The following is a 15,209-nucleotide window of genomic DNA, read 5'->3' as shown; positions in this document are numbered from 1 at the left end:
GTCTTGGTCCTGGTTTTCATGAGAGAGGCTGCTGTCTCTCTACACCTGGCGGTGGTTGTTGTCTGTCTGGAAGCCCTCTATCCTTCTCCTGTAGGCCTCCTTGGCTTGTTTGATGCCCCTCCTCGGGTTGGCTCAGGCAGTGCTGTCCAGAGTACTGTCCCCCAGCCTGAAGGCTGTGTTACGAGTTCTGATCAGAGCCTGTACTTCACTCGTCTTCCAGGGTTTCCGGTTAGGAAGAACTCAGGTGGTTTTGGTCACTGTCACATTCACTACACACCACTTAGAGTAGAAATGGACAGACAGAGTGAAGGTCTCCATGTAGTCCTGTAAAGTCCTGTAGCTGGAGGGTAGCATGCTCCAGCCACAAGATGTACATCTACAACACATAACCCAGTGTAATGTATTAAATATAATGAGGTGTTCCTAAATGGTTGAACAGCAGCATGTGACTGCAACATTAAATCCCAAGTAAAAATCAGGACCTTAAATCAAATCTGATGACGTTATGATTCATAAAGAATTTTAAAAAGAGCAAAAAACTAACAAAACAAAAAATGTTTTGTAGTATGTTTTGGGTATGCGGTATCCATATGGGTATCCATAAAGTATAAGTAAAGTAAAGTAAGAACAATAAGCACAGTTTAGAGTATTGATTTATTGTGTAATTCTGTTGAATATCTACGAATATACAAATAAACAATGTGTATATAAAATGTAGTAATAGTTATGTATAAATAAATTGTTATATGCACATATTGTAATACAAGTACTTTTTTCATTTATTTTTTTGCTAAAGAACCTCCACTTTTGATAATCCCAACCTCAAGGTGATAACTCAGTAATAAAAAACACACACATTCAATTATCCTTATCTTCTTATTTATTTAAAACGTAATAATACAGGAGGTGCTATTAAATATTAAATATAAACATGCAATATAATATAAAATATATATACTGTATATCATGAGCTTGTCCTGTTAGTAGTTTAAAGGTATGTGTGACCAAAGACACACACAGTAAATGCCAAAAATCTTCCCAGAAGTTACATATATAAAAATAACTTGGGTCAAGGTGATTAAAAGTAGGTACTTACAAAGAAACAGAAATATAGCATTTTTAGAGGGATCAGTGGGAACTGGGGTGCTTATAATAATGGTATTGTCAACTAACCATTTGACAGTCACAAGCTTTATCTTTCAAAAAAATCATGCTTTACAGTACATTTATACATTCAATTGTATGGTTCAAGGACATGTGCAAATAGTTGCCATTTACAATTTAGTTTAGTGCAAAAAAGAGGCATAAAAATAACAGTCACAAAAATTTCAAATGACAAACAATATTAGCTGATAGCAGTTTAGCTTATGTGACCGTCAAGCTGTATGCTAACATACTTGCATGCCTTGCTTCCTGTTACACTGATAGCTAAGGTGTTAGCTACTGTTAATTTCAAACTAAGACTAGCTTGGATATCCTAGTTACTACTTTAGCTTTATCAGACTTTGAAAGATAATGGTCATATTGCATTACTGCATGTATAACTTAACAACACTGTACACTAACTAGCTGTGTAACAGTAGTAATTACCGAGGACACATTTTAGGATGTGTTCAAAAACAGAGCAACATGGTTTGGATGGAGATGAGCGTTGAACATTTAATGCACTGCATACTGATAGCAACTTGTCAACTTGTAAGTAATATCACTAATAACTAATTCTGGATTTTTTAATTTAAACAGTTTAAAAGTAATGCAATCTTTAATCAAGTTAAATTTTTCTATAATGCATTAATTGAGTAAACATATTTCAGTTAATGAATTAATTCAATTGAGTTACATATTCTTCAATTATTTAGGTAACAGAAAGATTAAAAAGATCACATTTTTAAACATTTTCATGTGTGCTTGCACAACAATAACTGATGGAAAAATAAAATGAGTGATAGAAATATGGCTGGTTCTTTGATTTTATGCTTACACCAGCAAAGTGCCCAAATGTTAAGCTTCAATGGTCTTTCCTTTTAGGGTAGAGTTTTTACTAATTAATGGGCATTTCTAAGGTTCAGTGTTATACAGTGTTATATTGTTAATAGACCATTATGTAAGAGAACATCCCTGTAATGAGTACTTTAACAGTACATTCTTCTGAGGATAAAAAAACCCCTAGGCATTAGTCTTAGTGTAGTACTATTTTAGAGTAAGAAACCCAACACTGAGTAAATAAAAACTGAGTACTTGTTCTAAGACAAAAACAAGAGAACAGCTAATCACTGACCATACATAGATCAGACAGTCATGATCTAAGATGAACATTTAGAAAAAATGAAATGGAGTGACTGAAGAACAGAGTCATGGTTGAAATCAGTGAAAACATTAACTTTGTTAAAGATGTAGGTCTTCCCAAGAAACAGTTTAGGTGATTGACAGTGATCGTCTATGTCCAAGATGTAATGCAAAGGCAGAGCTGTCACGTTGTTCCCATGAACCTTCAGCACATTCCTGAACACAACGCTCTTCATAGACACACTTTCCACAGTCCCAGTGTACACTAAATAAAGAGATACACAAGCACATTACATTAAAAACCCATAAAAAATTTTAAAAACAACATTTGTTCCAATATTGAAAATTATAGATGATATCTTACTTTCTTTGCAGAGACCACTTGTGTTTAGATTATTCAAAGATAGAAGTCTGGATCCTAAAAAAAGAACATTATAGGCATATTATTGGTCAAATGCATTACCTCCACTGTGCTATGAAGTCAAAATGACACAAAATGAAGTTTAACTTTGTGAGAGGACATTTAAGCAGACACAACAGACCATGAGTCATTTTTCTCTGATCCTGTCCTGGTTCATGGATTGATCTCAGCCTCCCAGCACAGCATGACCACAGGGTGGTGTTGTAATAGAGGTGACCACAGCATCCAAATCCTGTCTTGACAGAGTAAAGCATCTCTTTTTTCTGGCTTGAGCAGCAAATATCCTTGTTTTGAAAAGATATATAATTCATTATGGTTCATGAAAGCATGATTGTTTGCAACCAGTGAGGCCACAACATTAAGTTGAGTCAGTAATGTTGGTACATTACATTACATGGTACATTATTATTCTGACTGTCAGATATCCAGTAAATAGATCCCGAGTACAGTTAAAACACAGATTTCACTATGGCCTTGGAGAAAACTGCTTAGAGGGGCTCACTGAGCCTGATATTAACAATAACTACTCCAACCTCACAACTGTTTTATGTCATAAGATCTTATGATATAATACAGTGTAAGACATGAATAGATGCACAAACAACAGATCCTCAGATAACACCATTAATAAATCTACCTGTGGCTTTTGCAGGATGGATCCGCAGCACTGCGCGTCCCCTCCATGCTTGTCTAATGATGTCAAATTGTACAGTGTTCCTGCACAGCACTTCATCTGTGGGTCTTTAATGTTGTAGGCTTTGACCCCACAGCAGTGAAGATTTTCTGATTTGGGGTGTCTGAGTGGAAAACAGAGGTAGCAGTTAGTATTAAATTAAGTACAGTGACATAAAGAAGTATGCTCATAAGAGGCTAAGTGAACCCCAAGTTGCTGCTGTTGCATTCCGAATATTAATACAAAGTACTTAGTTAAATAAGCTGTATGAATGTCTATATTTGAGTGAATGATGCTTGTAGTAGAAAGTGCTTTAAGTGTTTGCATGAGTAGAAAGGCACTATATAAGTACCAGCCCACTTAGATCACTGCTTATGTATGTTGCTTGAAGTCAGCCTGAAAGATAACTTCCTCTCTGCTTCAAAACAGTGTTTACACAGGGTGAAGTGAAAGAAACACACCATGAGAGCAGTTTCAACACTCAAAGTCTACACAGAATGCATTTATACCCAGTGGTGCTGTTACTGTACAGCTACTGTAGCTGAAAACAGCCACAATTCAACGAGTTCAGCTGATCTGGAACTAACCATAAAACACAAACTGATATCTGAACATGATATTTTATACATGAATACTTCTTTCAACCCATATGAGAAATATTGAATGATGCAATAATGGTAAGGGCAACACGGTAGTGTGGTGGATAGGGTTATTGCGTCACAGCTGAAGGGTTCTGAGAAATCCCACTAAAAACAAAAAGGCATCCCCCGGAGATGAGTCATGCACAGACAGGATTTTTAAACATAACAACCTCAAATGGCAGTCAGTCAGGGACTCAGACAGGCTGACAAAGAGAAGTTGTTTGGCACAGTAACTTAAGAGGAAACAGCTGAAGCAGAATGTCTGCTCCGATAATTATGTGTGTCTTCCTATCTCAGACACCATGTCTGTTTAAAAGGATTTTGCCATGCAGATGTTTTTCTAATTCCTTAGTTCTCACAGAAGAGACAGAATAAGTTTTTCCCATGCTCACATGGTCCCATACTGATTCTATAAAAAAAGGAGGAAATTCCAGTTTTCATCAGCAATGTAAAGTAATTAAACAAATCACACATTTTTCCGATTTGTTTGGGTGGAAAACAGATGTACTAATTAAAATTAAATATGGACAGCGACATGAAGAAACATGCTCCTAACAGGCTGAGTTAGAGTTCTTATGTTCATTGCTGGATGCCAGCTTGAAAGATAATGTCTTTACCACAGTCTTTACGCAGGCTGCGAAGTAAAAGTAGAACATCATTAGAGCTGCAGCTTCAGCTCTCTGTCAGTGTCCACATAAAAAAATAAAAAATGAAAAAATCAGTCACTGAAAGACATGAGTCATGACCAGACAGGCTGTAACAATTAACAGTTAGCACCAAACCCAATAAAAGACCCAGACAGGCTGTTTGAGAGAGACTCCTTGGCACAGTAGTTCAGCGCATTTTCCAAGGGGAAAAAAAGAACGTCTGACTGTCTCAGACGGTTTCGTGCGAAATGTTTTTTTTCCTGCTTCGCCTTTCTGGGTTCTTCTGTTCTCACTCAAGAGACAGACTACAAATAAAAAATGTTTTCATACTTTCAGCCGCCCTGTCTGACAAAATGCAAACCAGCGCTATATTCCAAATGATTAAAACGACAAAGTTAAAGAACTCATTTTTCACTGGACTTTCTCAGCAATGCAAAGCAGCAACACAAACACACTCACTCACTCACTCACTCACTCACACACACACACACACACACACACACACACACACACACACACACACACACACACACACACACACACACACAATCACCTGTGTCCGTTGCAGCAGATCTCAGTACGAGGCCGGTAAATTTCCGTCCCACAGCAGTGTTGTCCTGGGCTGCCATGAAACTGAGAACAACATAAGGTCCCTTTAGCCGGGTTGTAAGGAATACCCACCTCTGAACATTCCTCTCCATCATCTCTACCCTCGTACAAGGTATTATTACAACAGAGAACTCCACGTTGTGCCGAACCATACACAGTCACTCCACAGCACTTGAAAAATCAGAAATAATGCAGTAAATTGCTCAACAATGCACAAACAACGAAGGCCTTTTATTTGCACATTTAAATGCTCGTGGGTGAACATAAATTTATGAGTTTTGACAAAAAGAAGATGAAATACAAAAATCAGGAAAAAAACAAAAACTTGAAACAATTCAAACATTACACAGATCTCATTTCCACACATAGCATATCTAAAAATTTTTGTCTTACCAGATTTATGGACCTTTTGCAGTAGTGGTAACCAAAACCAACACCGCTAGACGAGTTTAAACATCAGATTGAAAAACACCCTCAGTTACTGTATAAGAGGAGCGGGGTGGAGCTCCAAGCTCTCTCATCGTAGCTGCACAAAAACAACTTTTTTTGTCTGGGATCACTAGGTAACATTGCTGTCAGTTATTTGTGTAAAACTGAATATTGCAGCATGAGGCCCTTCATATTTAATAACAAAAACTTTAATGAAAAATCTCGCCAAAATGCCATTAATATGTTTTTTCCTTCTGTTTTTTTTAAGGAAACAGTGCATAGGCTTCAGCCGTAATTTGAAAGCTTGATTTGATTTTCCTACAGAAAAAGAGATTAAAACTTTTGACCTTTGCACTTTACACTGATTAGAAAAACACAAACAGCTGAGCAGGCCCAGAAAAGGAAAAGAAAAACCCAAAAAACAAGTTGTACATTACTTGATCTATCCACGGCTTCCACGGAGATACAGATCCATCACAGCAGACCTCTATACGTGGGTCATACACCCTGGCCTTGCGTTTACCTAAACAAATAGGTATGAGGATTGAGGTGGGTTGGGTAGGTGGAAAGAGGAAATAGTAGTTGCAGTAAAAATAGAACATGTTGGGATTAATGATGTCTTTGAAAGATGACTCAGGGGATCTGAGGTAAATAAGACAAGGCACAATACCCTCTTTGGCTACGTTCACACTGCAGGTCTTAATGCTCAATTCCGATTTTTTGATCAAATCCGATTTTTTTGTCTGCTTCTTCACACTACAAATAAAATGCGACAGCAAACGCGCTCTAGTGTGAACCCTCAACGCGGCCCACATGCGCAAAAGAAGATGTCACACACAACGCGCTGTTTAGACCCAGAGCAAACAATATTGTTTGACTGATGGCCCTTAATATAAAGACTTCGGACTTTACGTTTCCCAATTTTTGCTTTAAGTTTTTTGTTATTTACATAATAATGTAAATAACCTAATAATTATCCTTATTGCTGTTTTAGAGAGGAGCGGTGCTTCAAAGGATAGTTGCAGATTTCTGTCAGAATCTGCAGATTATACAGTACAAATAAAATGTTCACGTTTCTCCAACGTTGTCTTCCCAACAGTTTCACTGACATCTACACTGGATGGCCAGGAAGCGTTCGCAATGTCTTCTCCGGCGCTGATAATTGGTGTCTGTCTTGTGTCAGTGACGTAAAAGACGGATTTAATGCGACATGACCATTGAAACAGCAGTCGCTTTCTAAAACATCGGATATGTATCGGATTCAGTACCACATACGAAAGTGACCCAGATCGGATTTGAAAATATCGGATTTGTGCCGTTCACACTGTCATACCGTGATCGGATATGGGTCGCATAGGGTCAAAAAAATCGGATTTGATCCGCTTTCGCCTGCAGTGTGAACGTAGCCTATGTTACACACAAGTTGTTGTATTCCTCCTTTGCAAAATACTGACTATAAAATGAAGGAATTCGGTTGTCTTCCAAGTCTTTGTAAGAGGCATCTGGGGCTAGGTTGGTAGAATGAGCTGTCTCCACTATGCATGTCATTGGGCAAGAAACAAACAAGATACTGAGTTACCACTGATGCATCCACGGTAGTGTGAGTGTGTCTGAATGTTAGATAAAAGTGCTTAGTCCTACATGTAAGTGACTGGGTGAAAGGGATTTATAGTAGAAAATGTTTTGAGTGCTCAACTAGTGCAGAAAAATGCAAAAAAAAAAAAAGTACTAGTAGTCACGTTAAAAGAAGGGTAAAGGTTAACACTACACACCCTGATGTGGGCTGTTAAGCATACCAGACATTGCTGAACAGCCCACATATTATGGAAAGCCCAAACCACATGTTTAAAACCCTCCACCTCTGGGCTTAGAGCCTTTATTAATTCTCCACACTGGAATACACAAAAAAATGTAAACCAGATGAGGTGTGTGCAGCCAAATTGCTGCAAGCAGTCAAAAATGGTGGAGACGGGGATGGACATGAAGGGAGAGTAAACCCTCAGAAGTTCATGCACTGTAAAAAAGAAAATGTTGAGAAAACGTAAAATTTCAAGGCAACATGATGCAAGAGATTTTTGAGTTTTCTCAACTTTTGCCAACTGTTGTTGACTCAACTAAGATTTACAAGTTCTGCCAACTTGGATCTTCTTGTTCACCTAATTAGGATAATCCTGGAAGTCTAACGAAGAAATTCTGGTTTCAATGCCATGTATTTCTGCCTTCACCAAACACAGATATTCTTGTTGAGTAATCATACAATTCTTACTCCAGTGAGTTGAAAATTTACCTATATAAACAAAGGAAAATGTATGTTGTTATTATACTTGAAAAAACACTTAATAAATAGATATAGAATAAAACAAAGCACAATTCAATGTTATCTAAAAGCTTATTTATTTTGTTCAACAGTCTTTACAGTACATTTCAGAATGTCATGGGTAGTAGGGTGAATTTCTGTAAAAAACAAAAAGAAAGAAAGAAAAGAAATAACAAACAAACAAAAACGTGTTGCCAGTTTTCTTTTGGGTGCTTTGAGCACCCCAGCAGAGACGTTAAAATTCTAGAGTCCAGAACCAAAAAGAAAAGTGTCCAGCAACTTAATAATTCACGCACACACACCCTGACCGTCTTGTAAAAGCTGAACATAACTATTGCACATTAAATAGGGTAGTGCTACAAACGATTGCCTATGCACCCAGACATTGACATTTTACACAGGCTTACTATGATGAACTATGGAAGTTAAAAGTTCTTAGAAATGTTACCATCAATGAAGAGGAAACTAACACTATAACAAATCTTTTAAAATACTACAAGACAAATTTTCACCATATATTCTCAACAATACAGATTCATCTGACTAAAATTTACATTTCGAATAATGATTTATCCACTTCACCTTCATATTGTCCGACCAGGCCAAAATAAGATGGCCTGAATTGCTTCAAAGGTAAAACTCATCTGCTTTGGATAATCAATGTTGAGGGCATACAGAAGGCCAAAGAGGTGTGCCAGGGCTGTAGAGAGATCTGGAATGTTATGTAGCACAATGTCCCCTTCCAACACAACTGCATGTTCTCGCACAGACGTAACAGCATCGTCATCTTGTAGGATGGTGAGGATGGCAACTGATGCACCGTTCAACACTGGTTCCAAAATGTCAGTGTCCTGAAGAAAAGTAAAATATGAATTATTGAAAGCTAAGAAAAACTAAAGACAAAACAAATTTCTAAAGATTTTAACTTTAACCTCTATACCATGCTGGTCGTTTGACCCATGGAGGTTTTAAGAAGAAAAAGCTTATTTTCTTTTAATTAATGCCACCTTGTGAGTTTTGTACAAAAATATTTTCTGCTATGGAACAACCACTAACAATGCCCAGCTGCTGCTCAGCAGAAAAAAAGGAGTGAGAGTTATGACAACTGCAATCCCCACTATAAAATTATCTGGACTGCACTGAGAAAGTGTACATTTCCATTTTGGATAAACTCATCCTTTAAAAACATCTCATAGCAATTAGTTTTACTTGCATTACTTTTTTGTACTTACTAAGCACTTCAGGAAAACCTCTGTTGCATCTTCTCTTGAGGAAAATGGGCAGGCCTCTCAGTGCCCGTTGGACACAGTGTTGGATGTCTAAAGAGTATTCAGTGGAAAACAAGAATTTCAATTAGTGAAGTAACATGGTGTACTATACACAATGCAAAATCAGAACTCTCATAGTAATGAAAGTAAAGCACAGGTCAGACCCAGCAACACGCAAAACGTACAACCCCCCCCACCCCCCAAAAAAAACAACAACAACACCATGTTAACAATTTTACTTTCGTTTTACAAATTAAATAAAATACTGCCAAATAAGAACAAAGCAATGACTCATGACATTCATTTTTACTGACATATCCACTGATGTGTTTTGTTTGAAGCCAACATCTTTTTCAGTTTCTGTTAAGAGAAAAGTATACTCTCTTCTAAAAATGTCAGATAAAGGAGCACTTCACTCACCTGTTCATCAAGTTTATCCAGGAGGTCTTCCATCTCCTCACCAAGAGCTCCCTTCTTAGACCAGTACAGTTTCAGCAGGCCAGGCACAACTTTGTCAAGGGATGCATTGAAGGTCCCCAGGAGGTCTTTGCTTGTGATCCGATGAAATTTTCAGATATCTAAACAATACATTCACCAAAATATTGTCATTTATTCAGCACAGAAAATTCCTGGGTAGCTGTCTTGGACAGTCTGCACCATGTTATATGCCTGACTGTGTCATCAACAGCAAAACCTACCTACTTCAAAAATCTCTCATGAATACGTCTTTTGCACAGGAATAGAAACACCCCCCACAAAACCCAGTATCAATATGAAAATACATATTATGTTCTAAGTTGCACCAAAATCTGTGACCAATCAGATTCTGTGACCTGCCTTAGTATTCTTTCCCTAACAATCTCAGACTATAGAAGTCCTATTTCTAGCACAAAAAGAAAAAAAATACATGCTAAGTCAAAATTATGAGATTGCCCCAGCAAATACCGTACTGCTTCAATATAAGTATAAATCATGCCCAATTTGAATAATAATTAAATTATAAATAAATTAGGACAGTCTTACCTCCTCAGAGGAAAACAGCGCAGGTCATCTCTCCTGGACCTCAGATACCATAGGCTGACACTCCACGACCTCTCTCGCCTGAGAGAAAATGTTTGCAATAATGAAACATTTCAATATAATGTAGAAAAAAAAACCGAGAAAAAAAGTTACGGATCGGACTCCCGATCCTTACTGCGCATGTGCAAAGTCGGACCGTACAGATCGCGTCTACCCGTGGAATTGTACATAAAATCAATACTCCACCAACAAAAAGGCTCTCAAAACAATACAATACTTTCCACAGCTTTGAAGGATGGGTCAGGTGTATCCTTCGTGGCCCACCCTATGCCAGAATTCATAGCGGCCCAGCCGATTCTAGTTTCAAACAATGGCGGCAGCCACTTAGTTTTAATATTACTCTTATTACTCTTTCTGGGTCACAAAGTAAACTTTTAAGGTATTTTCAGGCGAGAATGTAGCTGTGTAAATTTCAAATATCTGCTCAGTTTATTAAGACAACACATTTTGCAAAAATGCTTCTACGTTTTCGGAGACGTCTGTTACCACCAGCTTCGATAGCTAGCTGGGATTCAAGGCTCGCTAGAGCAGCGAGAACAGCGAACTCCTGGCATATCATTTTCAACCCCGCGCGGTCCTTCGCTAGCTTAAACATGATATATAAGTCCCTTAGATGACTTAAATATGTTATTGTTTGGCTTTTTTCAGTGCTTTACTGTTCCACCCTCCTGGGTCCTCAGGAGGATGCAGCCTAGCGCTTGTAGAAAATCCTAATAACAGATGTCGTTAGCTTACCTGCTAGGGCAAATGGCCGGCAGCTCCCGCACCTGTCCAAAAAATGGTCAAATAATACACTCCAACTTCAGACCAGGTAAAATCCGTAATGGTCGAAAAATTTTAATTTTCATCCAACTTTGGCCACGTTTGTTCAAAGTTTCTTAGCAGGTTTTCAGTTCAGAACACATCGACAAACCACTATCACACAGTCTGCTCAGACTCGTTTGGTCTAGTTCAAACTTATTCAGACCACGACGTGTGCCAGTCACCTACGGGGTTTCCCACCGGTTCCCAACTCGACTCAAAAAATCTACTCAAAAGTTGATAATCTTTGTTATGCTCGCTAGAAAATCTTAGTTAGGACAACAATGGAAGAAATTTGTTGGGCAGACAAGCTATTTTAGGTTGTAAATGGAAAGTTTTATTTCTAAGTCAGTTTAATTTGAAAATTTTACTCAAATCAACAATTACTAGTTATCGTTTTTACAGTGTGGTGGGCTTATGGTGATTTAAAAAAAACTTCTTCTGTGGAGTACAGTGACTGATTTAGATGCCCAGACTTTGAACAAACCAGCTGCTGTACATCCTTTTTTGGATTCAAAGATAATCCTGAGTTATCCCTTTTTATTCATTGCAAAGCCTTTATGTTTTTTATAGGGTGGTTCAAAAAGATGGAAGCTCTTTCAATTGTGTTGGTCTGGGGAAAAATATCAAGACCATTTTCCCATAGCAATTTAACCTTTTGCTAATATGCACAATGAAATCTTTTTCTATGTAGGGAGAAAAAAAATGTTCTTATTTGTAAGTGAACCACCCTTCTGCACAGCTTGCACTTTCCATGATTTTGATCTTGGCAAGATGTACTGTCTGGAAAAATAAAGACACACTTCACTGTCTGAAAGTATTATGAAAAAATACTTAAAGCCTCCAGGGGACCCTTAGAAAAACGTTGTTTTGTCTAACTTTCTAACTGTCAGAGTTATTTACACACCCATGATAAAACGTCAATGCGAACAATGAGTACCCCTTTTTGTGCAAAAGCCATTTAACTTAAGGCCTAAAACTGTCTCTCTGACAGATTTGATTTGATTTGATTTGATGGATTTATAACAGTCTTTGCGGTTACAGTTAAATTACAACAACTCACTACTTGAACTCAAATTCAGGATTAGTCATTGTAGTGCAGTGGTTGGCATGGTTGCCTCACAAGAGGAACGTGCTGAGTCCTAGCCTGCAGACTGATCAGCTATCCAGGGACTCATCCTGCCTCTGAGTGGAAAACAGAGCCTTGCAGCTGGGGTACGTTTCAACCCCATGATGACTCTGACTCTTTCCTGACACTAATCACACTATAATAATTGTAGATTTTTTTTTAAAAAAAATCACCATACAGGCATGAGGTCCATATGGAAGGTCAAGTGAGAACTGACTGTGTATGATGCAGTACCTTATTGACTTGCATAACAACATATCAATGTTCTGTCAGGACTATCACTGCAAGTGACTAATCACATTGTTTTAAAAGAAACCCTTAAAGAGCTAAAGCATGGCTTATCTGTTAGCAGGAAGACTTCACATAAAGAGTTCATGTATAGATGACAATGTGTTGGATGAAACACTGAATCAAACAGCAATCATTTTATTCTACCCATAGCCATGATCTTTCCTTGTGTTATGCTGTCACTTCCCTGGGCCTGAGCTTATTTTTTAGATAGAATGAGGCTAACTGGAAAACTGTTCTCTGGACTGATGAATCACACTTTCAGCTGCCAACATCATCCAAGCCAAATAGGGACCATTTGTCCATTTGCCACACAGTTCAAAAGCCAGCTTCTAAAATGTTATTTAGGGGTACCATTATAGAGGCATAGGGCCAGGGTAACTTGAAAGCACCATTAATAATAAACAGGCTTTGGAGGAACACATGCAGATAAGATTGCATTCTTTTCAGGTAACTGTAACTATCATAAAAGCATGGCTGATAAACTGATGCTTTCTTCAGGATCTGTCACCCAATAAAAACATCTGGCACTTTGTGGAAAACTAAAGAGGCAAAAAAGTGGTTAGCACTTGAAACCACTTCAGAAGTTATTCGATCTCCTAATTTCTTACAAGTTGTGTAAAAAGAAAAGAGTATGCAGCACAGTGGGAAACATGCCCCTCACCTAAATATTTGGAAAAGGGTTTTTTGGTATTGACTTCACAATGAGCAAACAGGTTACAGTATAATATATAATATACTTTCATTATCCTAGATTAAAGTTCTTTAACAACATCTTGTTGATAGAGCCTGTTAAGCTTGTTATTCCATCTCTTTATAGTTTTCCATTCTAGGGATTTTCCAAAATGAGATACTGTCACAAAAGCAAATGATGCAATGTCCCCTTTAGGGGAAATTTATGCTGCAAATAATTTTTTGTTTTTACATGGTTGCACGTAAGATAAACATGTTTAAACTGCTCACTCAGCTCTAACTGCCTTGTTGGAGCGTGGGCTGTTCCTTATCTGATTCAACTTACTCGGCCCACATAAAAACCATGGGATGATGCAATGTCACATAGAACACCTTCAGGGAAGCTTTAAGGGTGTTCTTAGTTTTGTTTTGTTTTTTTGCAGGACTATGCAGAGTTCTTGAAAACTGTCCTTGGCACACACTCACTCAAAGAAACAGCTATGGAGACGGTAATACCTGAGGCGCAGAACCAAAAAGGCTTTTGGTGTCTCTCACAGCAACGATGCGTCTTTGGATTGTAACATGTCGACCCACAGAGATGTGTGTTTGGTTCAGTGCTGTGGATAGACAAACACACCCAAAATAAACACAAAAACCACTCCATATCACTGGTACACCACCACAGAGCAGAACAGAAAGTATTAACAGGTATATTTCTTTTTACCGGCTACTGGATGGCATAACAATTTACTGCGTGTACTCGGATTTCATTCAGTAAAGATTAAATCTCTGACCTCAATCCAACTGAAAAAAATTGGTGGACCAGGCTTAAAGCCAATTGTGTGTCTATAAACCAACAAATTTCAATTAACTCTACCAATTCTGCTAAGAAGAGTGATCAAATTTATGCCAAAAGCTTGCTCATGGCTACCAAAAGTATGGTGTTTAGGTGCGACTTACTAAGGGACATTTAACTTAGTTGGGGTGTATTTAGACTTTTGGCACTGTGGGGATTACAGAAGATCAAAAATCATTTCAAACTTGTGCACCCATTGTTTTTTGAATTATTAAAGGTGTGTGCTGTATAGTCATTCATGAAAAAGAGCAGTTCAAAGAAATAATTTAAGCACAAATTTACTATGATATTCATGCCAGTGATGAGTGTATGTACACTTTTGAGCACAACTGTAAATAAACTCAAATTAGAGTAGAACATTTCCTACAAAGCCTGAATTCATGATAGTCAATTTTGACTAGATTAAATTTACATTTCTTTACATATGACATTATACTAAAAATATTCCATTTACTTACCAACAGTGTCGGAGCCTATGTGTCTGAAAAATATAAAACATAAATGCACACATTCATATATTTGCACAAAAAATAAAAGAATGATATTTTATTGCAATATGTATCTTACCAGTTGTCGAAAACCTGTAAATATAAAGCATAAAGACTTTTGAAGTGGAAAACCAAACTAAACCAAAATAATTGCCATTAACTCATCAATTGTCATTACATTTTAACATAAATTATGAAGCTAAGAGCTAAACCTTAAATAGATTTCTAAGATGTGCATGAGACTGCATTTGACCACTTCTGACCTTCAGGTTTAACTGACTCCTTTGCACAGCAATCTGAATGCTTGGGTTGTATCTCCAGAACACCTTCCTTATTCTCACAGCAGCACTGAGTCCTGTTGTCATACTGGTTGTGACCGCAGCACTGGTGGAAACTGGAATTTCTCACCAGACTCTTCTTATTATCATTCGGACCACAAAGCAGATTTCCCACATGATGCACTCCTGTGAAAAAGAATCAGATACTAAAAACTGTAAGACTTATACTTCAATCATAGTTATTCATGTTTATCTTATACTGTACAAGAAACACATAAACACAATCCTTGCAATGCTGCTTTTCACAGTAAAATGATTATCTTATG

The 15,209-nt window shown here is 37.6% G+C and overlaps 1 protein-coding gene across 1 annotated transcript in view; it reads right to left on the bottom strand.

Annotated features, from left to right (window-relative positions):
• Window positions 1-675: 675 nt before the first annotated feature.
• The window catches only part of LOC116315375, a 29,024-nt gene continuing 14,490 nt past the window's right edge, over window positions 676-15,209 (bottom strand). Inside the window, exons 12-21 of the mRNA XM_039598220.1 lie at window positions 14,869-15,069; window positions 14,685-14,698; window positions 14,576-14,598; window positions 13,778-13,878; window positions 6,144-6,229; window positions 5,222-5,301; window positions 3,345-3,504; window positions 2,829-2,991; window positions 2,651-2,704; window positions 676-2,551 (exon numbers count right to left, since the gene is read on the bottom strand). Coding sequence (XP_039454154.1) covers window positions 2,304-2,551; window positions 2,651-2,704; window positions 2,829-2,991; window positions 3,345-3,504; window positions 5,222-5,301; window positions 6,144-6,229; window positions 13,778-13,878; window positions 14,576-14,598; window positions 14,685-14,698; window positions 14,869-15,069 — 1,130 coding nt within the window. The 3' untranslated portion in view covers window positions 676-2,303. The remainder of the gene's footprint in view (window positions 2,552-2,650; window positions 2,705-2,828; window positions 2,992-3,344; window positions 3,505-5,221; window positions 5,302-6,143; window positions 6,230-13,777; window positions 13,879-14,575; window positions 14,599-14,684; window positions 14,699-14,868; window positions 15,070-15,209) is intronic.

The sequence above is a fragment of the Oreochromis aureus genome, linkage group 14 (genome assembly GCF_013358895.1).
Source record: "Oreochromis aureus strain Israel breed Guangdong linkage group 14, ZZ_aureus, whole genome shotgun sequence".
Classification (NCBI taxonomy): domain Eukaryota; kingdom Metazoa; phylum Chordata; class Actinopteri; order Cichliformes; family Cichlidae; genus Oreochromis; species Oreochromis aureus.
The sequence above is the reverse complement of the archived record's forward strand: the minus strand, read 5'-3'. Positions and strand labels throughout refer to the sequence as shown.